Consider the following 26583-nt stretch of genomic DNA (forward strand, 5'->3'; position numbering starts at 1 on the left):
GGGATGACAAGTGTACGGCTGTGATATATTCTCCAATTTGTCTGCGACCCTGTTCTATTGGTCGTGCAGTGACCTCTTGACCTCATCTACATAAGGGCCTTCTGTCGGTAATAGGTGGGTTATTCTGTTCACCCAGAGTTCCTGCAATAGGATGTCAAACACCTCGCATATCAACGTCACTCCCATCTTATCCCATCGCTCCACATTCCTTCATAGCACCTTGGAGAAAGATTGTCTCACCACGTTATATCGAAATGTTATAACATTTATAACGCCCTCTATTCAAAAACATTTTTTTGAAGCTCCTTTAAAATTTCTCGTGACAAATTGCAATGGCTGACCCTGTATAAATTCCATCAGTCAAGAATGTCGGTAAACATGTTGACCGATAGCTAGCCCAGATGATATTGACTGGATGCAAAGAGGTAGGCCTTGTCTTGAGGAGAGAGAGAGAGAGAGAGACAGACACAGAGAGTAATACATAGCTGCTCAATGGGATGTCTGCTCCGTGTCTCATCATTTGACATGACGTATTGTCATGGTACTTCAAAGCATACAGTAAAATGCACATAGCGATGTCAAATTCTTAAGAAATATCAATTGATTTATATTGATAAAACATTACATATCCCCCCAAAAGGGTTTAGGAACTGAGAGGACATGATTAAACATTGGAATCATTACGTATACCGCAATTACGCACTAATTACGCATCTAAATTACCACAAGGTTTCCATCTATTAATTGATTAGGAAATGGTATTTGGAAGTTTCACAGATTGGGAGACGAGACTTACCAATATTAAAACATGAATTTACATCGACATTGAGACCATGTCCAAGATTCCATTTCAAACCACAATCTTTCTTGCACTTTGCCAACTAATCCATCAAATAAAAACAAAGAAAACGATTCTCACTTTTCTAAAGTACCCCACAATTCAAGTGCAAGTCAATGATTTCAATTCACGAACCCCACTAAATCAACCACCACCACCACTACTTCACAAGAATACCCAGAGGCCAGGTCTATCACAGCTGTAGTTGATGCATAATGATTCTGTAGCACCTGTTGTGATCGATGTTCATCTGAATAAATGAGAAATCGTCAATAAAGCTGTTGTTGATTGACACCTGGCGTGCGTCCCCACCCAGGTGCATCCCCATTGGCACCCTATTCCCTATATATTGCACTAATTTTGACCAAAGCCCCATGAGCCCTAGTCAAAAGTAATGCACTATATAGGGCATACTGTGCCGTTTGGGACGTATCCCCTGTCCTGTCCCTCAAAATTCTTCCTCCATCATCACTCATGTGCCTTCCATCCTCCGGGGGGATAAAATCAAAAATCCAGGCCGTTTTAGGTCTAGGTAGTGACGGCCAGGGTGAGATCCAAGCCGGCCTAGGACTGCGTGGTAACGGCCAGGGTGTTGACATATCCGTGGGGACACATATCGTTCTCCGAGACACAGTGAGAGAACTGCGCCGGGTTGCTTCCCTCGCCGAACCTCTTGACTCCCCGCACTGTGAAGCACTGCTCCATCAGGTCCAGACTCTTACAGGCCAGGAAGAACATATTCTTAAACATGAACACCGACACGGGCATCTTGTGAACATACACCTGGAAGCACCGGACCACCAGAAGTGGAGCGTTGACCAACACCCCGGTCAGGAACCTAGCCCAGACCCAGCGACACCGCATCTCGGAGGCCGTCAGCTCATATAACCACACCACCGGGACGCCCAGGGCGATGAAATACACCGAGATGACCGTGTATTTTAAATAGACCGTCGGTATCTCGTTCCTCAGAAGCATCTCCACCAGGGTGAAGCAGTCCACGAGGTCCAGACAGGTGGTCGTGAAGCAGCTCTGGGACCGGTGGCGCGTGGCTCCGTTCTGGTCCTCTGTGATAGAATTGATGAGGCAGTAGAGCAATGGGGCCGAGAGCAACATGATGATCTTAAATCCAGTTACACCGAACGGAACTTTGAGCGCGATGAGATCTAATATCGAAGTCTCCAGAACGAGGACCATTTTAGGGGTGCATGCGATCACGTAGATAAGCCAGGCCAGGTAGGCGTAGGTAAACTCCCCGAGGTTACAGCCGAATATAGAGCTCTTCTGGTGGAATCCACACGCCCGCTCTCTCTTGCTCCTGGCGTTCTTCACGAAGAAGATCCCCCAGCCGGAGATCACCACCAGGTCCGTGGCGATCCACGAGCACCAGTACAGATCCGTGAAGATGATGAGGTAGAAATCTAGAATGCCTCCTTGGAATATCAGAATGAGGAAACACAGGATCTTGTAGAGAACGTTCCTCTTGGACCTCTGGCCGAACAGGGGAGCGGTCTGCATGAATTCCCCCGAGGTCATGATATAGGCGGCTGTAGCAGCGGAGGATACTCCGGATACCAGCGGCTTGATGGAGCTCTCGTCTGGGTTGATACTTCCCGCGGACGTCTGTGTGTCCCTCCTGGACGAGGCGCTACGGATGAACAGCTGTCCGACGCCGTGGTCCGGGGCCGATGAAACGGGTGAGTCAGGGCAGATCACAGCTGCTTGGGGATGGGGATAGCTGGAGCTGGCCTTGGCACCAATTTCTGCTATCATTGTATGCATGTATTTGCGCGTTCGCCTCCCTTTCTCTCCTCTCTTCTAGATGATAGATGCTTTTAGCACAGAGTTTCTAAACCCAGAGGCGCAACATCGCGAGACTTCCGGGAACAGGCCGGTGTTCGGGGGTTGAGAAGTCAGTGAGAGAAGTGAACAATTATTCCTTAGTTAACTTTCTCGAAATCTAAAGGCACAACCTATATTCGAGCCAACGTCTTAAGTAGTTCAACGAGTTATTACTCCAACTTCGTGAAAAGTGACAAACTGAAACGTTTTAATTTTCGTCAAAAATGACTTTATATTGAAGGAGTGCCTTTGATTTAACGGCATTCACAATGACGTATTTTTGCGCATGAGCTTACACTAGCTAGCCAACGTCGCCATGACATCGCCTACAAGCGTGATCGGGGATTTCAATTGGAGAAGCAGTTTCTGCCCATCTTCATACAGTACTGTCTTTGCTTTTAAAGGTTGGAGAGCCACAGTGGGGCGCGCGTAAACCAAGACATGGATTTTCTCTCCCACTGGAATGGAATGCGCTGGATGGAATTATTTCCGTGTGCGCAGATGTGTAGCCACAATCGTTCTGTTTATTCGAGCTTTTCCCCGGATTATTATTTTTTTATTTGAGACGCCTTTTCGCCATATTTTGCAACGTTGGACATTAATCATGTTGAGATAACGGTTGATCTATCCGTAGGATTTGTTAAGCAAAATAACTTGATGTTATAGGAGTGCCTGTCAAATGATAGGCAAGGCTATTTATAAAGTGAGTAGCCAGGAATAAAGTAGTTATAATACCAAGGGCCCTTACATCCCCTCTGCAGAGGCGTCATATAGGAAACAGAGGCTCTGCCACGTCTAGAGGCGTCATATAGGAAACAGAGGCTCTGCCACGTCTAGGGGGGTCATCTAGAGGGGTCATATAGGAAACAGAGGCTCTGCCACGTCTAGAGACGTCATATAGGAAACAGAGGCTCTGCCACGTCTAGAGGGGTCATATAGGAAACAGAGACTCTGCCACGTCTAGAGGTGTCATATAGGAAACAGAGGCTCTGCCACGTCTAGAGGGGTCATATAGGAAACAGAGGGGTCATATAGGAAACAGAGGGTCTGCCACGTCTAGAGGGGTCATATAGGAAACAGAGGCTCTGCCACGTCTAGGGGGGTCATATAGGAAACAGAGGCTCTGCCACGTCTAGAGGGGTCATATAGGAAACAGAGGCTCTGCCACGTCTAGAGGGGTCATATAGGAAACAGAGGCTCTGCCACGTCTAGAGGTGTCATATAGGAAACAGGGGCTCTGCCACGTCTAGAGGTGTCATATAGGAAACAGAGGCTCTGCCACGTCTAGAGGCGTCATATAGAAAACAGAGGCTCTGCCACGTCTAGAGGTGTCATAGAGGTAACAGAGGCTCTGCCACGTCTAGAGGGGTCATATAGGAAACAGAGGCTCTGCCACGTCTAGAGGGGTCATATAGGAAACAGAGGCTCTGCCACGTCTAGAGGTGTCATATAGGAAACGGAGGCTCTGCCACGTCTAGAGGGGTCATATAGGAAACAGAGGCTCTGCCACATCTAGAGGTGTCATATAGGAAACGGAGGCTCTGCCACGTCTAGAGGTGGTCATATAGGAAACAGAGGCTCTGCCACGTCTAGTCCTATAGCTCTGGTGCAGGGTGTTGGTAGTGCCCTCACCATCCATCGCCATCTATAGTGAGCGCGCGGTCGAAAGACACCCTGGACCAGAGCTAGTCTGGTTCTCCGGTCTGAATCATTTCTAGCTGGACTACCAGTCTCTCCATGTGTCCAGAATACTGGGATCTGTTACCCAGGCTTCATCCCCCCCTATAGTGTACTAGGGTAACCTTTGACCATGGCCCACAGGGCTCTGCATCCCCCCCTATAGTGTACTAGGGTAACCTTTGACCATGGCCCACAGGGCTCTGCATCCCCCCCTATAGTGTAATAGGGTAACCTTTGACCATGGCCCACAGGGCTCTGCATCCCCCCCTATAGTGTAATAGGGTAACCTTTGACCATGGCCCACAGGGCTCTGCATCCCTCCCTATAGTGTACTAGGGTAACCTTTGACCATGGCCCACAGGGCTCTGCATCCCCCTATAGTGTACTAGGGTAACCTTTGACCATGGCCCACAGGGCTCTGCATCCCCCCTATAGTGTAATAGGGTAACCTTTGACCATGGCCCACAGGGCTCTGCATCCCCCCTATAGTGTACTAGGGTAACCTTTGACCATGGCCCACAGGGCTCTGCATCCCCCCTATAGTGTAATAGGGTCACCTTTGACCATGGCCCACAGGGCTCTGCATCCCCCTATAGTGTAATAGGGTAACCTTTGACCATGGCCCACAGGGCTCTGCATCCCCCCTATAGTGTACTAGGGTAACCTTTGACCATGGCCCACAGGGCTCTGCATCCCCCCTATAGTGTAATAGGGTAACCTTTGACCATGGCCCACAGGGCTCTGCATCCCCCCTATAGTGTACTAGGGTAACCTTTGACCATGGCCCACAGGGCTCTGCATCCCTCCCTATAGTGTACTAGGGTAACCTTTGACCATGGCCCACAGGGCTCTGCATCCCCCCTATAGTGTACTAGGGTAACCTTTGACCATGGCCCACAGGGCTCTGCATCCCCCCTATAGTGTACTAGGGTAACCTTTGACCATGGCCCACAGGGCTCTGCATCCCCCCTATAGTGTACTAGGGTAACCTTTGACCATGGCCCACAGGGCTCTGCATCCCCCCTATAGTGTACTAGGGTAACCTTTGACCATGGCCCACAGGGCTCTGCATCCCCCCCTATAGTGTACTAGGGTAACCTTTGACCATGGCCCACAGGGCTCTGCATCCCCCCCTATAGTGTAATAGGGTAACCTTTGACCATGGCCCACAGGGCTCTGCATCCCCCCCTATAGTGTACTAGGGTAACCTTTGACCATGGCCCACAGGGCTCTGCATCCCCCCCTATAGTGTACTAGGGTAACCTTTGACCATGGCCCACAGGGCTCTGCATCCCCCCCTATAGTGTAATAGGGTAACCTTTGACCTCTGGTAAAACATAGTTCACTATAAGGAATAGGGTGCCATTTGGGACATAGAGTGCATTCGGAAAGTATTCAGACCCCTTTAACTTTTTTTTTCCCCTCGCACATTTTGTTACGTTACAGCCTTATTCTAAAGTGGATTAAATAAATAAAAATCCTCCCATCTACACACAATACCCCATAAAGCGAAAACAGGTTTTTAGAAATGTGTGCAAATGTATAAAAAAATAAACAGAAATACCTTATTTACATAAGTATTCAGACCCTTTGCTGTGAGACTCGAAATTGAGCTCCAGTGCATCTTGTTTCCATTGATCATCCTTGATATGTTTCTACAACTTGATGGGAGTACACCTGTGGTAAATTCAATGTTCATGATTTGGAAAGGAACACACCTGTCTATATAAAAAGGTCCCACAGTTGACAAGCCAAGACGTCGAAGGAATTGTTCGTAGAGCTCCGAGACAAGATTGTGTCGAGGCACAGATCTGGGGACGGGTATGAAAAAATGTCTGCAGCATTGAAGGTCCCCAAGAACACAGTGGCCTCCATCATTCTTACATGGAAGACATTTGGAACCACTAAGACTCTTCCTAGAGCTGGCCGCCCGGCCAAACTGAGCAATCGGGGGAGAAGGGCCTTGGTCAGAGAGGTGACCAAGAACCCGATGGTCACTCTGACAGAGCTCCAGAGTTCCTCTGTGGAGATGGGAGAACCTTCCAGAAGGACAACACTCTCTGCAGCACTCCACCAATCAGGCCTTTATGGTAGAGTGGCCAGACGGAAGCCACTCCTCAGTAAAAGGCACATGACAGCCCGCTTGGAGTTTGTCAAAAAGTCACCTAAAGACTCTCAGACCATGAGAAACAAGATTCTCTGGTCTGATGAAACCAATATTGAACTCTTTGGCCTAAATGCCAAGCGTCACGTCTGGAGGAAATCTGGCACCATCCTTACGGTGAAGCATGGTGGTGGCAGCATCATGCTGTGGGGATGTTTTTCAGCAGCAGGGACTAGGAGACTAGTCAGGATCGAGGGAAAGATGAACGGAGCAAAGTACAGAGATCCTTGATGAAAACCTGCTCCAGAGGACCTCAGACTGGGTCGAAGGTTCACCTTCCAACAGGACAACGACCCTAAGCACACAGCCAAGACAATGCAGGAGTGGCTTCGGGACAAGTCTCTGAATGTCCTTGAGTGGCCCAGCCAGAGACCAGACTTGAACCTGATCGATCATCTCTGGAGAGACCTGAAAATAGCTGTGCAGCAACGCTCCCCATCCAACCTGACAGAGCTTGAGAGGATCTGCAGAGAAGAATGGGAGAAACTCCCCAAATACAGGTGTGCCAAGCTTGTAGCTTCATACCCAAGAAGACTCGAGGCTGTTATCGCTGCCAAAGGTGCGTCAACAAAGTACTGAGTAAAGGGTCTGAATACTTATGTAAATGTAATATCCGTTTTTTTATTTGTAATACATTTGCAAAAATGTATTAAACAGTTTTTGCTTCGTCATTATGGGGTCTTGTGTGTAGATTAACAGATTGTTTTGTAATTAAAAAAAAAACAATTTTAGAGTAAGGCTGTAACGTAACAAAATGTGGAAAAAGTCAAGGGGGTCTGAATACTTTCCGAATGCACTGTATGTCATTCAGAGTATGACAGCAGAGAGAATATCAAAATGGACAAGACAGTAATATGGAACCACGTCCCCGATGTCACTTAAAATTCCCCCACCGGACACAGACACGACATTAAAATATGCCAAGGTTGCTTGGCTGGGACGGCAACAGACCTTCAGAGAGAGAGAGAGGGGACAAAGCAAGGCTAAACCTTGAATGACTTTTTCCCCTAGTAGAGACTTGAGTTAGTGGGATAACAAAATAATGCATTCTGGATGGCGTAACAGATCAGACTAGATAGACGCACTAGGTCAGAGCCCCACACAACATTAGAAATGTAACCGAAATTCTAACGCGTAGACACACATGTAGTTCAAATGGCATATTATTATTATTATTATTATTATTATTATTAGTACAAGCCATAATATATCAGAGTAAAAAAGAATGAAGCAGGTAAATAATTAATTCCACTCAGTAAACCCAGGTAACTTAGATAATAAACTTTAATTATTTCAAGTCACGATGGATGGTTGTGGACCATAGAAAACAATAGTGAAACATAATATAGTGCATTCTAATGGAGATCAACGAGAAGAAGGGTCCCAAATGGCACCCTATTCCCTATATAGTGCACTACTTTAGACCAGAGAATGGCACCCTATTCCCTATATAGAACGCTACTTTTGACCAGAGCAACAATTTTGGGAAGGTGTTCCTAATGTTTTGTACACTCAGTGTACAGTGAATATGGTGCCATTTGGGACGCGGTCGTCAAGTGTCCCTTTTAGCTTGGTTCTGAGGAGGGACTTGTCATTCATGTTCCTGAACAATACCTGCGATTGAGACGGGGGAAAGAAAACGTACACTTGAGTCCCCGTGTAGCTCAGTTGGTAGAGCATGGCGCTTGCAACGCCAGGGTTGTGGGTTCGTTTCCCACAGGGGGCCAGTATGAAAAATGTATGCACTCACTAACTGTAAGTCGCTCTGGATAAGAGCGTCTGCTAAATGACTAAAATGTAAATTAAAAAAAAAACTAAGTTGTCCCCCCCTTGACAGAGTGAGTCTCTCTGTCTCCCCCCCTCACAGAGTGAGTCCCCCCCATGACAGAGGGAGTTCCCTCCTCCCCCCCTTGACAGAGTGAGTCCCCCCCCATGACAGAGGGAGTTCCCTCCTCCCCCCATGACAGAGGGAGTTCCCTCCTCCCCCCCTTGACAGAGTGAGTCTCTCTGTCTCCCCCCCTCACAGAGTGAGTCCCCCCCCCATGACAGAGGGAGTTCCCTCCTCCCCCCTTGACAGAGTGAGTCCCCCCCATGACAGAGGGAGTTCCCTCCTCCCCCCCCTTGACAGAGTGAGTCCCCCCATGACAGAGGGAGTTCCCTCCTCCCCCCTGACAGAGTGAGTCTCTCTGTCTCCCCCCCCCCCTCACAGAGTGAGTCCCCCCCCCCATGACAGAGGGAGTTCCCTCCTCCCCCTCTACTTGACAGAGGGAGTTCCCTCCTCCCCCTCTACTTGACAGAGGGAGTCCCCCCTCCCCCTCTACTTGACAGAGGGAGTCCCCTCCCCCCCATGACAGAGGGAGTCCCCCCTCCCCCCCATGACAGAGGGAGTTCCCTCCTCCCCCTCTACTTGACAGAGGGAGTCCCTCCTCCCCCCATGACAGAGGGAGTCCCCCCTCCCCCATGACAGAGGGAGTCCCCCCTCCTTGAGAGAGAGGGAGAGGAGGGAAAGAGTGACTCAATAAGAGGGTGCATGTGAATACAGGAAGTGGACAGGACTGCTGTCTCCCTCCACCCAATACAACTCAGTGCATGACCAGAGGACTACGATACCCAACGACCACCACAGACATGACATCACCAGGAAGTGTAGTTGTGTAGAGTTGGTTGGCGCATCATCCTCCCAAAAAACAAACAAAAAAAAAAGTCTTAAAAACACCTGGGTTGAAATGGTAAGTCAAACCCACGTCCACAAATAAACACCACCGTTTATTAGCGATATTTTCAAAATGTTTGTAATTTTTTTGCATTTTTTTCTTGTTAATACATGAACCCGACACGGATAGATAGATTCACAAGGACAGGAGGACAGGACGTTTCTAGAAAATGTTTACACCCCCACCCAACTGCTCTCTTAAGTCTTTTTAATCCGTTTCATTTAGTAATTAATGTATTAATGAATGGCCTGCCTTCAAGACACTGCCATGACAACCAGGGGAGAGAAGCTACTGTCCCAAACACACAAGACAGTCCATTCTAGCGCGTAGCATAGGGTGAAGAAGGGTGGTTAGGGGGTCAGAGGTCAGAGCTAGGAGTGGTGCTATAGGTAAATCTCGTAGATATCGTCCAGCTCTTCGTGAAACAAGTCCCATTCGTCCTCCGAGTCGGTGACGTCTTCGTCGGTCCCTGCAGCGAGGAGCATGAGGAGCATCTCGCTCAGTTCAAAGGTCACCATCTCCTCGTCCTCGTTGTCGAAGGAGTCGCTGCTGTTCTCCCGCTCTTCAAACAGCTCCCACAGGGGCGTCCTCCTCGAGTTCTGGAGGGGAGAGGAGAACAGTAATATTAAAAACTGGAATTAGTTTTGGTATTACGAAAGCAGAACAGGAAGCGTTACAATATGGCTGAGAAACTTCCGGAACATATGAAAAAATGTCCAAAATGACAGATCGTTGTCTGTTAACGTTTGAACCCCACGGAACTTCTGGACCATATGAAAAATGTCCAAAATGACAGATCGTTGTCTGTTAACGTATGAACCCCGGGTCAAAACAGGCTCCATCCATTTCTGACGGAAAGGACGTGTGTCGGAGCGCCGCTCCACCTTACCCTGTTCCTGCCGTTGGAACCCGACTGTCTTCTCTGCGGCTGAGGCTCCTCCAGCCGTCCGTCAGGGAAGGCGTGTTTGTAGAAGCAGTTGGAGCCAAACGGACAGGTGCCACGACCCTGGTCGAAGTACCGACAGGCTTTAGTCCTGCGGGACACAGACAGAGAGACAGGCTCAGTCAGCAGAGGACAGTGATTATTACAGATACAGGCTTTAGTCCTGCGGGACACAGACAGAGAGACAGGCTCAGTCAGCAGAGGACAGTGATTACAGATACAGGCTTTAGTCCTGCGGGACACAGACAGAGAGACAGGCTCAGTCAGCAGAGGACAGTGATTATTACAGATACAGGCTTTAGTCCTGCGGGACACAGACAGAGAGACAGGCTCAGTCAGCAGAGGACAGTGATTACAGATACAGGCTTTAGTCCTGCGGGACACAGACAGAGAGACAGGCTCAGTCAGCAGAGGACAGTGATTATTACAGATACAGGCTTTAGTCCTGCGGGACACAGACAGAGAGACAGGCTCAGTCAGCAGAGGACAGTGATTACAGATACAGGCTTTAGTCCTGCGGGACACAGACAGAGAGACAGGCTCAGTCAGCAGAGGACAGTGATTACAGATACAGGCTTTAGTCCTGCGGGACACAGACAGAGAGACAGGCTCAGTCAGCAGAGGACAGTGATTACAGATACAGGCTTTAGTCCTGCGGGACACAGACAGAGAGACAGGCTCAGTCAGCAGAGGACAGTGATTACAGATACAGGCTTTAGTCCTGCGGGACACAGACAGAGAGACAGGCTCAGTCAGCAGAGGACAGTGATTACAGATACAGGCTTTAGTCCTGCGGGACACAGACAGAGAGACAGGCTCAGTCAGCAGAGGACAGTGATTATTACAGATACAGGCTTTAGTCCTGCGGGACACAGACAGAGAGACAGGCTCAGTCAGCAGAGGACAGTGATTATTACAGATACAGGCTTTAGTCCTGCGGGACACAGACAGAGAGACAGGCTCAGTCAGCAGAGGACAGTGATTACAGATACAGGCTTTAGTCCTGCGGGACACAGACAGAGAGACAGGCTCAGTCAGCAGAGGACAGTGATTACAGATACAGGCTTTAGTCCTGCGGGACACAGACAGAGAGACAGGCTCAGTCAGCAGAGGACAGTGATTATTACAGATACAGGCTTTAGTCCTGCGGGACACAGACAGAGAGACAGGCTCAGTCAGCAGAGGACAGTGATTACAGATACAGGCTTTAGTCCTGCGGGACACAGACAGAGAGACAGGCTCAGTCAGCAGAGGACAGTGATTACAGATACAGGCTTTAGTCCTGCGGGACACAGACAGAGAGACAGGCTCAGTCAGCAGAGGACAGTGATTATTACAGATACAGGCTTTAGTCCTGCGGGACACAGACAGAGAGACAGGCTCAGTCAGCAGAGGACAGTGATTACAGATACAGGCTTTAGTCCTGCGGGACACAGACAGAGAGACAGGCTCAGTCAGCAGAGGACAGTGATTATTACAGATAAAACACAGAGCCGACTAGTCCATCTGTGGGCTCTACACAACGTGTTTCATCCTCCTGAGAAGGCTCATGGTAAGACCGGTCAACTGTTCTCTCTGCTGCCGCACGGGCAAGCGGTACCGGAGCGCCAAGTCTAGGTCCAAAAGGCTCCTCAACAGCTTCTACCCCCAAGCCATAAGACTGCTGAACAATTAAATCAAAAATGGCCACCCGGACTATTTACATTGACACCCCCACCTGCTACTCGGCGTTAATTATCTATGCAGTCACTTTAACCCCATGCCATCCTATCATCAGTACATAGCTTACCCCATGCCATCCTATCATCAGTACATAGCTTACCCCATGCCATCCTATCATCAGCACATAGCTTACCCCATGCCATCAGTACATAGCTTACCCCATGCCATCAGTACATAGCTTACCCCATGCCATCAGTCCATAGCTTACCCCATGCCATCAGTACATAGCTTACCCCATGCCATCCTATCACCAGTACATAGCTTACCCCATGCCATCAGTACATAGCTTACCCAATGCCACCAGTACATAGCTTACCCAATGCCACCAGTACATAGCTTACCCCATGCCATCCTATCACCAGTACATAGCTTACCCCATGCCATCAGTACATAGCTTACCCCATGCCATCAGTACATAGCTTACCCCATGCCACCAGTACATAGCTTACCCCATGCCACCAGTACATAGCTTACCCCATGCCACCAGTACATAGCTTACCCCATGCCACCAGTACATAGCGTACCCCATGCCATCAGCACATAGCTTACCCCATGCCACCAGTACATAGCTTACCCCATGCCATCAGCACATAGCTTACCCCATGCCACCAGTACATAGCTTACCCCATGCCACCAGTACATAAAACTTACCCCATGCCATCCTTGTATTTTTGTATCAGTTTCTGCTTGTCTTCCTTGTCCTCCACCCAGTACTCACTGGGGATGACGAAGTTGGACGTGATCCGACACTCTGGACAGGACCTGGGAAGAGAGAGGTTTAGTTGGATAAGGTCAAAACAAGTGAAAAAAACATAGCTTGTGTCTGAGAGTAGGGACCGTAGCTCGTCCGGCTCGGACACGCGAGGGGACTCGTCCGGCTCGGACACGCGAGGGGACTCGTCCGGCTCGGACACGCGAGGGGACTCGTCCGTCTAGGACACGCGAGGGGACTCGTCCGTCTAGGACACGCGAGGGGACTCGTCCGTCTAGGACACGCGAGGGGACTCGTCCGTCTAGGACACGCGAGGGGACTCGTCCGTCTAGGACACGCGAGGGGACTCGTCCGTCTCGGACACGCGAGGGGACTCGTCCGGCTCGGACACGCGAGGGGACTCGTCCGGCTCGGACACGCGAGGGGACTCGTCCGGCTCGGACACGCGAGGGGACTCGTCCGGCTCGGACACGCGAGGGGACTCGTCCGGCTCGGACACGCGAGGGGACTCGTCCGGCTCGGACACGCGAGGGGACTCGTCCGGCTCGGACACGCGAGGGGACTCCGTCCGGCTCGGACACGCGAGGGGACTCGTCCGGCTCGGACACGCGAGGGGACTCGTCCGGCTCGGACACGCGAGGGGACTCGTCCGGCTCGGACACGCGAGGGGACTTCGTCCGGCTCGGACACGCGAGGGGACTCGTCCGTCTCGGACACGCGAGGGGACTCGTCCGTCTCGGACACGCGAGGGGACTCGTCCGTCTAGGACACGCGAGGGGACTCGTCCGTCTAGGACACGCGAGGGGACTTCGTCCGTCTAGGACACGCGAGGGGACTCGTCCGTCTAGGACACGCGAGGGGACTCGTCCGTCTAGGACACGCGAGGGGACTTCGTCCGTCTAGGACACGCGAGGGGACTCGTCCGTCTAGGACACGCGAGGGGACTCGTCCGTCTAGGACACGCGAGGGGACTCGTCCGTCTAGGACACGCGAGGGGACTCGTCCGTCTAGGACACGCGAGGGGACTCGTCCGTCTAGGACACGCGAGGGGACTCGTCCGTCTCGGACACGCAAGGGGACATTGCTTGTCTGTATCTGTCCCTGGTTTCAAAAAGGTTGAGAAACACTTCCTTACATGATGACCTTGCTCTCAAACTACATGCCGCTCCTCCACTTGCGGAAAGAACCAAGAAGCCCCCCCCACCCCCCCGGTTAGACCTAAACTGTGTCCACTGCCTTAACTGACCTCTCACGTGTATCAGACACCAGTCATACGTAAAAGGCGCCCTCCATTCTGAGGGACTCCCAGCATCCCTCGTTTCATGGATTTCTGTTTGTTTTCCTCAGAGCGCAGATACCGGCTCCCTACATGTCAAACTGACAGGTGTAAACTGTCCTTCACGTCAGCTGCTATAATCTTCCTCAATAAGCTGTAGTAGTATATAGTCTATCATCTTCCTCAATAAGCTGTAGTAATAGTCCAGTCTACATATTGCTGTATATCCTGCTTTGGTTTTCTGGTCTATATTTATTGTCATGTGTTCATAGTATTTTTTCCTACATGCTGCTAAATGAATTGCCCCTCAGGATACTAAAGGACTACTCCAGTTCCTTACTTGATGATCTTGCTCTCGAACGTCTTGGCGCTCCTCCACTTGCGGATGCACTTGAGGCAGTAGCAGTGGCAGCAGTTGGACAGGATGCCGAATCGTCTCTCGCTGGGGTTGGCCTTCTCAAACACCACCTCCATGCACACACCGCACTGCATGTCCTTACTGCGCTGGATGGCAAACGAGATCTCCATGTCCTTCTCATGGGCCTCCATGCAAGCCTGAGGGGAATAATACAGGTGTAGCTAACCGCTATAATGCATTATGAAGCCTGAGGGGAATAATACAGGTGTAACTAACCGCTATAATGCATTATGAAGCCTGAGGGGAATAATACAGGTGTAGCTAACCGCTATAATGCATTATGAAGCCTGAGGGGAATAATACAGGTGTAACTAACCGCTATAATGCATTATGAAGCCTGAGGGGGAATAATACAGGTGTAGCTAACCGCTATAATGCATTATGAAGCCTGAGGGGAATACAGGTGTAGCTAACCGCTATAATGCATTATGAAGCCTGAGGGGAATAATACAGGTGTAGCTAACCGCTATAATGCATTATGAAGCCTGAGGGGAATAATACAGGTGTAGCTAACCGCTATAATGCATTATGAAGCCTGAGGGGAATAATACAGGTGTAGCTAACCGCTATAATGCATTATGAAGCCTGAGGGGAATAATACAGGTGTAGCTAACCGCTATAATGCATTATGAAGCCTGAGGGGAATAATACAGGTGTAGCTAACCGCTATAATGCATTATGAAGCCTGAGGGGAATAATACAGGTGTAGCTAACCGCTATAATGCATTATGAAGCCTGAGGGGAATAATACAGGTGTAGCTAACCGCTATAATGCATTATGAAGCCTGAGGGGAATAATACAGGTGTAGCTAACCGCTATAATGCATTATGAAGCCTGAGGGGAATAATACAGGTGTAGCTAACCGCTATAATGCATTATGAAGCCTGAGGGGAATAATACAGGTGTAGTTAACCGCTATAATGCATTATGAAGCCTGAGGGGGAATAATACAGGTGTAGCTAACCGCTATAATGCATTATGAAGCCTGAGGGGGAATAATACAGGTGTAGCTAACCGCTATAATGCATTATGAAGCCTGAGGGGGAATAATACAGGTGTAGCTAACCGCTATAATGCATTATGAAGCCTGAGGGAAATAATAAAGGTGTAGCTAACCGCTATAATGCATTATGAAGCCTGAGGGGAATAATACAGGTGTAGTTAACCGCTATAATGCATTATGAAGCCTGAGGGGGAATAATACAGGTGTAGCTAACCACTATAATGCATTATGAAGCCTGAGGGGGAATAATACAGGTGTAGCTAACCGCTATAATGCATTATGAACCCTGAGGGGAATAATACAGGTGTAGCTAACCGCTATAATGCATTATGAAGCCTGAGGGGAATAATACAGGTGTAGCTAACCGCTATAATGCATTATGAAGCCTGAGGGGAATAATACAGGTGTAGCTAACCGCTATAATGCATTATGAAGCCTGAGGGGAATAATACAGGTGTAGCTAACCGCTATAATGCATTATGAAGCCTGAGGGGAATAATACAGGTGTAGCTAACCGCTATAATGCATTATGAAGCCTGAGGGGAATAATACAGGTGTAGCTAACCGCTATAATGCATTATGAAGCCTGAGGGGAATAATACAGGTGTAGCTAACCGCTATAATGCATTATGAAGCCTGAGGGGAATAATACAGGTGTAGCTAACCGCTATAATGCATTATGAAGCCTGAGGGGAATAATACAGGTGTAGCTAACCGCTATCATGCATTATGAAGCCCGAGGGGAATAATACAGGTGTAGCTAACCACTATAATGCATTATGAAGCCTGAGGGGAATAATACAGGTGTAGCTAACCGCTATAATGCATTATGAAGCCTGAGGGGAATAATACAGGTGTAGCTAACCACTATAATGCATTATGAAGCCTGAGGGGAAACCAAAACAAGTTAAAGTTAACCACCAGAAACTTCCACATTTATGAACAACATCAGGAAACCGTCACACAGGGCAGTTGACCATTTCCAATGACTTGATCATTGTTTTATGAAATAAGTGTCTCAATTCTGGAACACTGATACTTTGTAGTGTATAAATCCAGTATATGACAGTAAAACAAGGAGACTGAGTACCACACACACCCTACTGATGTTAAATCAGACCGCTCCACCTGTGAGGTGTTAGGATGACTGTATCTTTGTTGGACCTTGGTGTGTTCTGATCGCTGGGCCTGTGTGTGTGTCGACAGGGCCATTACCTTGGTGTGTTCTGATCGCTGGGCGTGTGTGTCGACAGGGCCATTACCTTGGTGTGTTCTGATCGCTGGGCGTGTGTGTCGACAGGGCCATTACCTTGGTGTGTTCTGATCGCTGGGCCTGTGTGTCGACAGGGCCATTACCTTGGTGTGTTCTGATCGCTGGGCGTGTGTGTCGACAGGGCCATTACCTTGGTGTGTTCTGATCGCTGGGCGTGTGTGTCGACAGGGCCATTACCTTGGTGTGTTCTGATCGCTGGGCGTGTGTGTGTGTCGACAGGGCCATTACCTTGGTGTGTTCTGATCGCTGGGCCTGTGTGTCGACAGGGCCATTACCTTGGTGTGTTCTGATCGCTGGGCCTGTGTGTCGACAGGGCCATTACCTTGGTGTGTTCTGATCGCTGGGCGTGTGTGTCGACAGGGCCATTACCTTGGTGTGTTCTGATCGCTGGGCCTGTGTGTCGACAGGGCCATTACCTTGGTGTGTTCTGATCGCTGGGCGTGTGTGTGTGTCGACAGGGCCATTACCTTGGTGTGTTCTGATCGCTGGGCGTGTGTGTCGACAGGGCCATTACCTTGGTGTGTTCTGATCGCTGGGCGTGTGTGTCGACAGGGCCATTACCTTGGCGTGTTCTGATCGCTGGGCGTGTGTGTGTGTCGACAGGGCCATTACCTTGGTGTGTTCTGATCGCTGGGCGTGTGTGTGTGTCGACAGGGCCATTACCTTGGTGTGTTCTGATCGCTGGGCGTGTGTGTCGACAGGGCCATTACCTTGGTGTGTTCTGATCGCTGGGCGTGTGTGTCGACAGGGCCATTACCTTGGCGTGTTCTGATCGCTGGGCGTGTGTGTCGACAGGGCCATTACCTTGGTGTGTTCTGATCGCTGGGTGTGTGTGTCGACAGGGCCATTACCTTGGTGTGTTCTGATCGCTGGGCGTCGTTGGAGGGATGGAGCACCTGCAGGCCGCACATGTCACACACGTCACCATGGAGATAGGCACAGTTGAGTCCGTAGCGGCACTCCCCCATGGCGGCGTAGGGACACAGAGTCTTCCTCAACTCCTTATCGTCTACCGCTGGGTCTTTCTCTAGCGCCATCAGAGGACCCACCCCCGGCCCCGGGCCCTCAGACTTCACTGGGTCTGATGGGGGGGAGAGGAGAGGAGAGGTGAGAGAGAGGAGAGGTGAGAGAGAGGAGAGGTGAGAGAGAGGAGAGGTGAGAGAGAGGAGAGGTGAGAGAGAGGAGAGGTGAGAGAGAGGAGAGGTGAGAGAGAGGAGAGGTGAGAGAGAGAGGAGAGGTGAGAGAGGAGAGGTGGGAGAGAGAGAGAGAGGTGAGATCCGGACACACACAGACACATGGAAACATTCAATGACTTGGCTCCTACAAATGTTGTCATTCATTTACCTCATTGGTCTGGTGGTCTATAAACCAACTTGTAAATAAAGATGCTAAAATGCCCCAAAAGGAAATCTCTCTCTCTCTCTCTTCTCCCTCACTGTCACTCACACTCTCTCTCTCTTCCCCCTCACTGTCACTCACACTCTCGCTCTCGCTCTCTTCCCCCTCACTGTCACTCACACACTCTCTCTCTCCTCCCTCACTGTCACCCTACCCTACCCTACTCTACAAGACAAAGGCACCTGTTCAGTGAGAGACTGGATTGGGGAGCAGCCAAACAGAAAGGGGATGCTGTGTATTCCCAAATGGCACCCCATTTCCTATATAGTGCCCTACTTTTGACCAGTGCCCATACATGGGCCAAAAGTTCTGCACTATATGGGAAGGGGGGCATTTGGGCTGCAACCAGGGAGAGGAGCAGCTCTGTACGGGGCTACTCTGTGGTTGAGCAGCTCTGTACTGGGCTACTCTGTGGTTGAGCAGCTCTGTACGGGGCTACTCTGTGGTTGAGCAGCTCTGTACGGGGCTACTCTGTGGTTGAGCAGCTCTGTACGGGGCTACTCTGTGGTTGAGCAGCTCTGTACGGGGCTCCTCTGTGGTTGAGCAGCTCTGTACTGGGCTACTCTGTGGTTGAGCAGCTCTGTACGGGGCTACTCTGTGGTTGAGCAGCTCTGTACGGGGCTACTCTGTGGTTGAGCAGCTCTGTACGGGGCTACTCTGTGGTTGAGCAGCTCTGTACGGGGCTACTCTGTGGTTGAGCAGCTCTGTACGGGGCTACTCTGTGGTTGAGCAGCTCTGTACGGGGCTACTCTGTGGTTGAGCAGCTCTGTACGGGGCTACTCTGTGGTTGAGCAGCTCTGTACTGGGCTACTCTGTGGTTGAGCAGCTCTGTACGGGGCTACTCTGTGGTTGAGCAGCTCTGTACGGGGCTACTCTGTGGTTGAGCAGCTCTGTACGGGGCTACTCTGTGGTTGAGCAGCTCTGTACTGGGCTACTCTGTGGTTGAGGTCACTGAGGATGCTAGATGAAAATGCTGTCTACTTGTAACAACCAGAGCATCTACAGGGGGACTCTGACCAGGGGATAGACAACGCTGTTAGGGCTCAGACACAGAATAATACAGGTTGACGGGCTGCCAATGTGGCAGTCAACGTCTTTCAACATTCCACTAACTCCCACACAGTAGCTGGCCACACCAGAAAAAAACATTTCAACATCGGACATTATTGTATTTTGGACTTCACTGGGAGTATATCATCGAAAACGAGTTATTATTGGCAGATTTAATGAGCTTGTAGGAACTATAGCTGCTACATGAAGTGGCTGTGTCTTATTGACTTAGGTCACTTACAGTACATCAGTCCACCCCATAGGGAGACGGAGGGGCAGACAGGAAGACCGCTACAGTACATCAAGTCCACCTCATAGGGAGACAGGAAGACCGCTACAGTACATCAAGTCCACCCCATAGAGAGACAGAGGGGCAGACAGGAAGACCGCTACAGTACATCAAGTCCACCCCATAGGGAGACAGAGGGACAGACAGGAAGACCGCTACAGTACATCAAGTCCACCCCATAGGGAGACAGAGGGACAGACAGGAAGACCGCTACAGTACATCAAGTCCACCCCATAGGGAGACAGAGGGACAGACAGGAAGACCGCTACAGTACATCAAGTCCACCCCATAGGGAGACAGAGGGACAGACAGGAAGACCGCTACAGTACATCAAGTCCACCCCATAGGGAGACAGAGGGACAGACAGGAAGACCGCTACAGTACATCAAGTCCACCCCATAGGGAGACAGAGGGACAGACAGGAAGACCGCTACAGTACATCAAGTCCACCCCATAGGGAGACAGAGGGACAGACAGGAAGACCGCTACAGTACATCAAGTCCACCCCATAGGGGAGACAGGGGGACAGACAGGAAGACCGCTACAGTACATCAAGTCCACCCCATAGGGAGACAGAGGGACAGACAGGAAGACCGCTACAGTACATCAAGTCCACCCCATAGGGAGACAGAGGGACAGACAGGAAGACCGCTACAGTACATCAAGTCCACCCCATAGGGAGACAGAGGGACAGACAGGAAGACCGCTACAGTACATCAAGTCCACCCTATAGGGAGACAGGGGGGCAGACAGGAAGACCGCTACAGTACATCAAGTCCACCCCATAGGGAGACAGAGGGACAGACAGGAAGACCGCTACAGTACATCAAGTCCACCCCATAGGGAGACAGAGGGACAGACAGGAAGACCGCTACAGTACATCAAGTCCACCCCATAGGGAGACAGAGGGACAGACAGGAAGACCGCTACAGTACATCAAGTCCACCCCATAGGGAGACAGAGGGACAGACAGGAAGACCGCTACAGTACATCAAGTCCACCCCATAGGGAGACAGAGGGACAGACAGGAAGACCGCTACAGTACATCAAGTCCACCCCATAGGGAGACAGAGGGACAGACAGGAAGACCGCTACAGTACATCAAGTCCACCCCATAGGGAGACAGAGGGACAGACAGGAAGACCGCTACAGTACATCAAGTCCACCCCATAGGGAGACAGAGGGACAGACAGGAAGACCGCTACATTCAAAATCATCCCCCAAAAAGCCTTTTCTTTCACACTGTGTCTGGCCACGTGGCAGAAGTTGGCAGCGACTGGCACCGTTGGCATATCAGTGGCTCTGGACACTCACTCACCCTAACCGCAAGCTAAGGATACCACCTGGCAGGCTGGCACAAACTCACCCTGTCCGCAGTTGGGCTAGCCTAAGGACACCATCTGAGTCCCAAATGGCACCCTATTCCGTACATATTGCACTCATTTTCTGACCATAGCCCATAGGAATAGGGTGCAATTTAGGACGTAACCTTGCTCTCCCTTTGACACTATATGAACTAGTGACCCGCATTGTTTGTCACTATACCCTGATGAAGACAGCTTGTCTGTCCAAACGTTGGTTATTAGGATATTCAATTATTCCATCTGAGCTCCTAGAGAGAGAGTGAGGCTTTCCTTTCATTTTTCTAGTGTTCTACTCTGTCAGCCAGCACCTCACCTAAATAGGTGTGCGTTTCTTTCGCCTCTATATTGAGCTAGCTAAGGATCCCATCTGCATCCCAAATGGCACCCTATTCCTTATACACTAAGTGTACAAAAACATTAGGAACACCTGCTCTATCCATGATCAAAATTGCAATATGTATGCAATCAATATTCTTTGACACTCCATTAATACTACAAAAAACTAGACTATGGGACCTCCTCCAATGAGATGCGTTAGACTCCGTTCATTCACTCTCTACCTGCACAGAGGATGCTGACCAATCACAAGCGGGCTCTCACTCTCTGCATGGCATGCACATGTTGGCCAATCACAAGCGTTCCCGCTTAGAGCGCGCAGTTAGATGCTGGTCAGGACTGAAAGGTGACCCTCCGTGTCTGTGAGGACTGAAAGGTGACCCTCCGTGTCTGTGAGGACAAAGGTGACCCTCCGTGTCTGTGAGGACAAAGGTGACCCTCCGTGTCTGTGAGGACAAAGGTGACCCTCCGTGTCTGTGAGGACAAAGGTGACCCTCCGTGTCTGTGAGGACAAAGGTGACCCTCCGTGTCTGTGAGGACAAAGGTGACCCTCCGTGTCTGTGAGGACAAAGGTGACCCTCCGTGTCTGTGAGGACAAAGGTGACCCTCCGTGTCTGTGAGGACAAAGGTGACCCTCCGTGTCTGTGAGGACAAAGGTGACCCTCCGTGTCTGTGAGGACAAAGGTGACCCTCCGTGTCTGTGAGGACAAAGGTGACCCTCCGTGTCTGTGAGGACAAAGGTGACCCTCCGTGTCTGTGAGGACAAAGGTGACCCTCCGTGTCTGTGAGGACAAAGGTGACCCTCCGTGTCTGTGAGGACAAAGGTGACCCTCCGTGTCTGTGAGGACAAAGGTGACCCTCCGTGTCTGTGAGGACAAAGGTGACCCTCCGTGTCTGTGAGGACAAAAGTGACCCTCCGTGTCTGTGAGGACAAAGGTGACCCTCCGTGTCTGTGAGGACAAAGGTGACCCTCCGTGTCTGTGAGGACAAAGGTGACCCTCCGTGTCTGTGAGGACAAAGGTGACCCTCCGTGTCTGTGAGGACAAAGGTGACCCTCCGTGTCTGTGAGGACAAAGGTGACCCTCCGTGTCTGTGAGGACAAAGGTGACCCTCCCGTGTCTGTGAGGACAAAGGTGACCCTCCGTGTCTGTGAGGACAAAGGTGACCCTCCGTGTCTGTGAGGACAAAGGTGACCCTCCGTGTCTGTGAGGACAAAGGTGACCCTCCGTGTCTGTGAGGACAAAGGTGACCCTCCGTGTCTGTGAGGACAAAGGTGACCCTCCGTGTCTGTGAGGACAAAGGTGACCCTCCGTGTCTGTGAGGACAAAGGTGACCCTCCGTGTCTGTGAGGACAAAGGTGACCCTCCGTGTCTGTGAGGACAAAGGTGACCCTCCGTGTCTGTGAGGACAAAGGTGACCCTCCGTGTCTGTGAGGACAAAGGTGACCCTCCGTGTCTGTGAGGACAAAGGTGACCCTCCGTGTCTGTGAGGACAAAGGTGACCCTCCGTGTCTGTGAGGACAAAGGTGACCCTCCGTGTCTGTGAGGACAAAGGTGACCCTCCGTGTCTGTGAGGACAAAGGTGACCCTCCGTGTCTGTGAGGACAAAGGTGACCCTCCGTGTCTGTGAGGACAAAGGTGACCCTCCGTGTCTGTGAGGACAAAGGTGACCCTCCGTGTCTGTGAGGACAAAGGTGACCCTCCGTGTCTGTGAGGACAAAGGTGACCCTCCGTGTCTGTGAGGACAAAGGTGACCCTCCGTGTCTGTGAGGACAAAGGTGACCCTCCGTGTCTGTGAGGACAAAGGTGACCCTCCGTGTCTGTGAGGACAAAGGTGACCCTCCGTGTCTGTGAGGACAAAGGTGACCCTCCGTGTCTGTGAGGACAAAGGTGACCCTCCGTGTCTGTGAGGACAAAGGTGACCCTCCGTGTCTGTGAGGACAAAGGTGACCCTCCGTGTCTGTGAGGACAAAGGTGACCCTCCGTGTCTGTGAGGACAAAGGTGACCCTCCGTGTCTGTGAGGACAAAGGTGACCCTCCGTGTCTGTGAGGACAAAGGTGACCCTCCGTGTCTGTGAGGACAAAGGTGACCCTCCGTGTCTGTGAGGACAAAGGTGACCCTCCGTGTCTGTGAGGACAAAGGTGACCCTCCGTGTCTGTGAGGACAAAGGTGACCCTCCGTGTCTGTGAGGACAAAGGTGACCCTCCGTGTCTGTGAGGACAAAGGTGACCCTCCGTGTCTGTGAGGACAAAGGTGACCCTCCGTGTCTGTGAGGACAAAGGTGACCCTCCGTGTCTGTGAGGACAAAGGTGACCCTCCGTGTCTGTGAGGACAAAGGTGACCCTCCGTGTCTGTGAGGACAAAGGTGACCCTCCGTGTCTGTGAGGACAAAGGTGACCCTCCGTGTCTGTGAGGACAAAGGTGACCCTCCGTGTCTGTGAGGACAAAGGTGACCCTCCGTGTCTGTGAGGACAAAGGTGACCCTCCGTGTCTGTGAGGACAAAGGTGACCCTCCGTGTCTGTGAGGACAAAGGTGACCCTCCGTGTCTGTGAGGACAAAGGTGACCCTCCGTGTCTGTGAGGACAAAGGTGACCCTCCGTGTCTGTGAGGACAAAGGTGACCCTCCGTGTCTGTGAGGACAAAGGTGACCCTCCGTGTCTGTGAGGACAAAGGTGACCCTCCGTGTCTGTGAGGACAAAGGTGACCCTCCGTGTCTGTGAGGACAAAGGTGACCCTCCGTGTCTGTGAGGACAAAGGTGACCCTCCGTGTCTGTGAGGACAAAGGTGACCCTCCGTGTCTGTGAGGACAAAGGTGACCCTCCGTGTCTGTGAGGACAAAGGTGACCCTCCGTGTCTGTGAGGACAAAGGTGACCCTCCGTGTCTGTGAGGACAAAGGTGACCCTCCGTGTCTGTGAGGACAAAGGTGACCCTCCGTGTCTGTGAGGACAAAGGTGACCCTCCGTGTCTGTGAGGACAAAGGTGACCCTCCGTGTCTGTGAGGACAAAGGTGACCCTCCCGTGTCTGTGAGGACAAAGGTGACCCTCCGTGTCTGTGAGGACAAAGGTGACCCTCCGTGTCTGTGAGGACAAAGGTGACCCTCCGTGTCTGTGAGGACAAAGGTGACCCTCCCGTGTCTGTGAGGACAAAGGTGACCCTCCGTGTCTGTGAGGACAAAGGTGACCCTCCGTGTCTGTGAGGACAAAGGTGACCCTCCGTGTCTGTGAGGACAAAGGTGACCCTCCGTGTCTGTGAGGACAAAGGTGACCCTCCGTGTCTGTGAGGACAAAGGTGACCCTCCGTGTCTGTGAGGACAAAGGTGACCCTCCGTGTCTGTGAGGACAAAGGTGACCCTCCGTGTCTGTGAGGACAAAGGTGACCCTCCGTGTCTGTGAGGACAAAGGTGACCCTCCGTGTCTGTGAGGACAAAGGTGACCCTCCGTGTCTGTGAGGACAAAGGTGACCCTCCGTGTCTGTGAGGACAAAGGTGACCCTCCGTGTCTGTGAGGACAAAGGTGACCCTCCGTGTCTGTGAGGACAAAGGTGACCCTCCGTGTCTGTGAGGACAAAGGTGACCCTCCGTGTCTGTGAGGACAAAGGTGACCCTCCGTGTCTGTGAGGACAAAGGTGACCCTCCGTGTCTGTGAGGACAAAGGTGACCCTCCGTGTCTGTGAGGACAAAGGTGACCCTCCGTGTCTGTGAGGACAAAGGTGACCCTCCGTGTCTGTGAGGACAAAGGTGACCCTCCGTGTCTGTGAGGACAAAGGTGACCCTCCGTGTCTGTGAGGACAAAGGTGACCCTCCGTGTCTGTGAGGACAAAGGTGACCCTCCCGTGTCTGTGAGGACAAAGGTGACCCTCCGTGTCTGTGAGGACAAAGGTGACCCTCCGTGTCTGTGAGGACAAAGGTGACCCTCCGTGTCTGTGAGGACAAAGGTGACCCTCCGTGTCTGTGAGGACAAAGGTGACCCTCCGTGTCTGTGAGGACAAAGGTGACCCTCCGTGTCTGTGAGGACAAAGGTGACCCTCCGTGTCTGTGAGGACAAAGGTGACCCTCCCGTGTCTGTGAGGACAAAGGTGACCCTCCGTGTCTGTGAGGACAAAGGTGACCCTCCGTGTCTGTGAGGACAAAGGTGACCCTCCGTGTCTGTGAGGACAAAGGTGACCCTCCGTGTCTGTGAGGACAAAGGTGACCCTCCGTGTCTGTGAGGACAAAGGTGACCCTCCGTGTCTGTGAGGACAAAGGTGACCCTCCGTGTCTGTGAGGACAAAGGTGACCCTCCGTGTCTGTGAGGACAAAGGTGACCCTCCGTGTCTGTGAGGACAAAGGTGACCCTCCGTGTCTGTGTGGACAAAGGTGACCCTCCGTGTCTGTGTGGACAAAGGTGACCCTCCGTGTCTGTGTGGACAAAGGTGACCCTCCGTGTCTGTGAGGACAAAGGTGACCCTCCGTGTCTGTGAGGACAAAGGTGACCCTCCGTGTCTGTGAGGACAAAGGTGACCCTCCGTGTCTGTGAGGACAAAGGTGACCCTCCGTGTCTGTGAGGACAAAGGTGACCCTCCGTGTCTGTGAGGACAAAGGTGACCCTCCGTGTCTGTGAGGACAAAGGTGACCCTCCGTGTCTGTGAGGACAAAGGTGACCCTCCGTGTCTGTGAGGACAAAGGTGACCCTCCGTGTCTGAGGACTGCTAATAGTGTTAATGAGAACGTCTATTTGGTGCCAAAGAAGGGTGCATCTTCAGAGGTGTGGCAGTATTTCAGCGTATCTTCAGAGGTATGGCAGTATTTCAACGTATCTTCAGAGGTATGGCAGTATTTCAGCTCATCTTCAGAGGTATGGCAGTATTTCAGCGTATCTTCAGAGGTATGGCAGTATTTCAGCGTATCTTCAGAGGTATGGCAGTATTTCAGCGTATCTTCAGAGGTATGGCAGTATTTCAGCGCATCTTCAGAGGTATGGCAGTATTTCAGCACATCTTCAGAGGTATGGCAGTATTTCGGCACATCTTCAGAGGTATGGCAGTATTTCGGCACATCTTCAGAGGTATGGCAGTATTTCGGCACATCTTCAGAGGTATGGCAGTATTTCAGCACATCTTCAGAGGTATGGCAGTATTTCAGCACATCTTCAGAGGTATGGCAGTATTTCAGCACATCTTCAGAGGTATGGCAGTATTTCAGCACATCTTCAGAGGTATGGCAGTATTTCGGCACATCTTCAGAGGTATGGCAGTATTTCAGCACATCTTCAGAGGTATGGCAGTATTTCAGCACATCTTCAGAGGTATGGCAGTATTTCAGCACATCTTCAGAGGTATGGCAGTATTTCAGCACATCTTCAGAGGTATGGCAGTATTTCAGCGTATCTTCAGAGGTATGGCAGTATTTCAGCACATCTTCAGAGGTATGGCAGTATTTCAGCACATCTTCAGAGGTATGGCAGTATTTCAGCACATCTTCAGAGGTATGGCAGTATTTCAGCACATCTTCAGAGGTATGGCAGTATTTCAGCACATCTTCAGAGGTATGGCAGTATTTCAGCGTATCTTCAGAGGTATG

At 51.1% G+C, this 26583-nt stretch overlaps 2 protein-coding genes across 2 annotated transcripts in view; both read right to left on the reverse strand.

Annotated features, from left to right (window-relative positions):
• Window positions 1-583: 583 nt before the first annotated feature.
• On the reverse strand, window positions 584-2664 carry tmem121b (transmembrane protein 121B). Its single transcript, XM_041853156.1, has one exon. The coding sequence runs from the start codon at window positions 2618-2620 to the stop codon at window positions 1403-1405; it is 1218 nt and encodes a 405-aa protein (XP_041709090.1). The 5' UTR covers window positions 2621-2664; the 3' UTR covers window positions 584-1402.
• Window positions 2665-9277: 6613 nt separating this feature from the next.
• mkrn1 (makorin, ring finger protein, 1) overlaps window positions 9278-26583 on the reverse strand; it is a 38407-nt gene continuing 21101 nt past the window's right edge. The window contains exons 4-8 of the mRNA XM_045215462.1: window positions 17438-17667; window positions 14232-14446; window positions 12555-12665; window positions 10128-10272; window positions 9278-9837 (exon numbers count right to left, since the gene is read on the reverse strand). Coding sequence (XP_045071397.1) covers window positions 9622-9837; window positions 10128-10272; window positions 12555-12665; window positions 14232-14446; window positions 17438-17667 — 917 coding nt within the window. The 3' untranslated portion in view covers window positions 9278-9621. The remainder of the gene's footprint in view (window positions 9838-10127; window positions 10273-12554; window positions 12666-14231; window positions 14447-17437; window positions 17668-26583) is intronic.

This window comes from Coregonus clupeaformis, unplaced genomic scaffold (assembly GCF_020615455.1).
Source record: "Coregonus clupeaformis isolate EN_2021a unplaced genomic scaffold, ASM2061545v1 scaf0447, whole genome shotgun sequence".
Taxonomy (NCBI): Eukaryota; Metazoa; Chordata; class Actinopteri; order Salmoniformes; family Salmonidae; genus Coregonus; species Coregonus clupeaformis.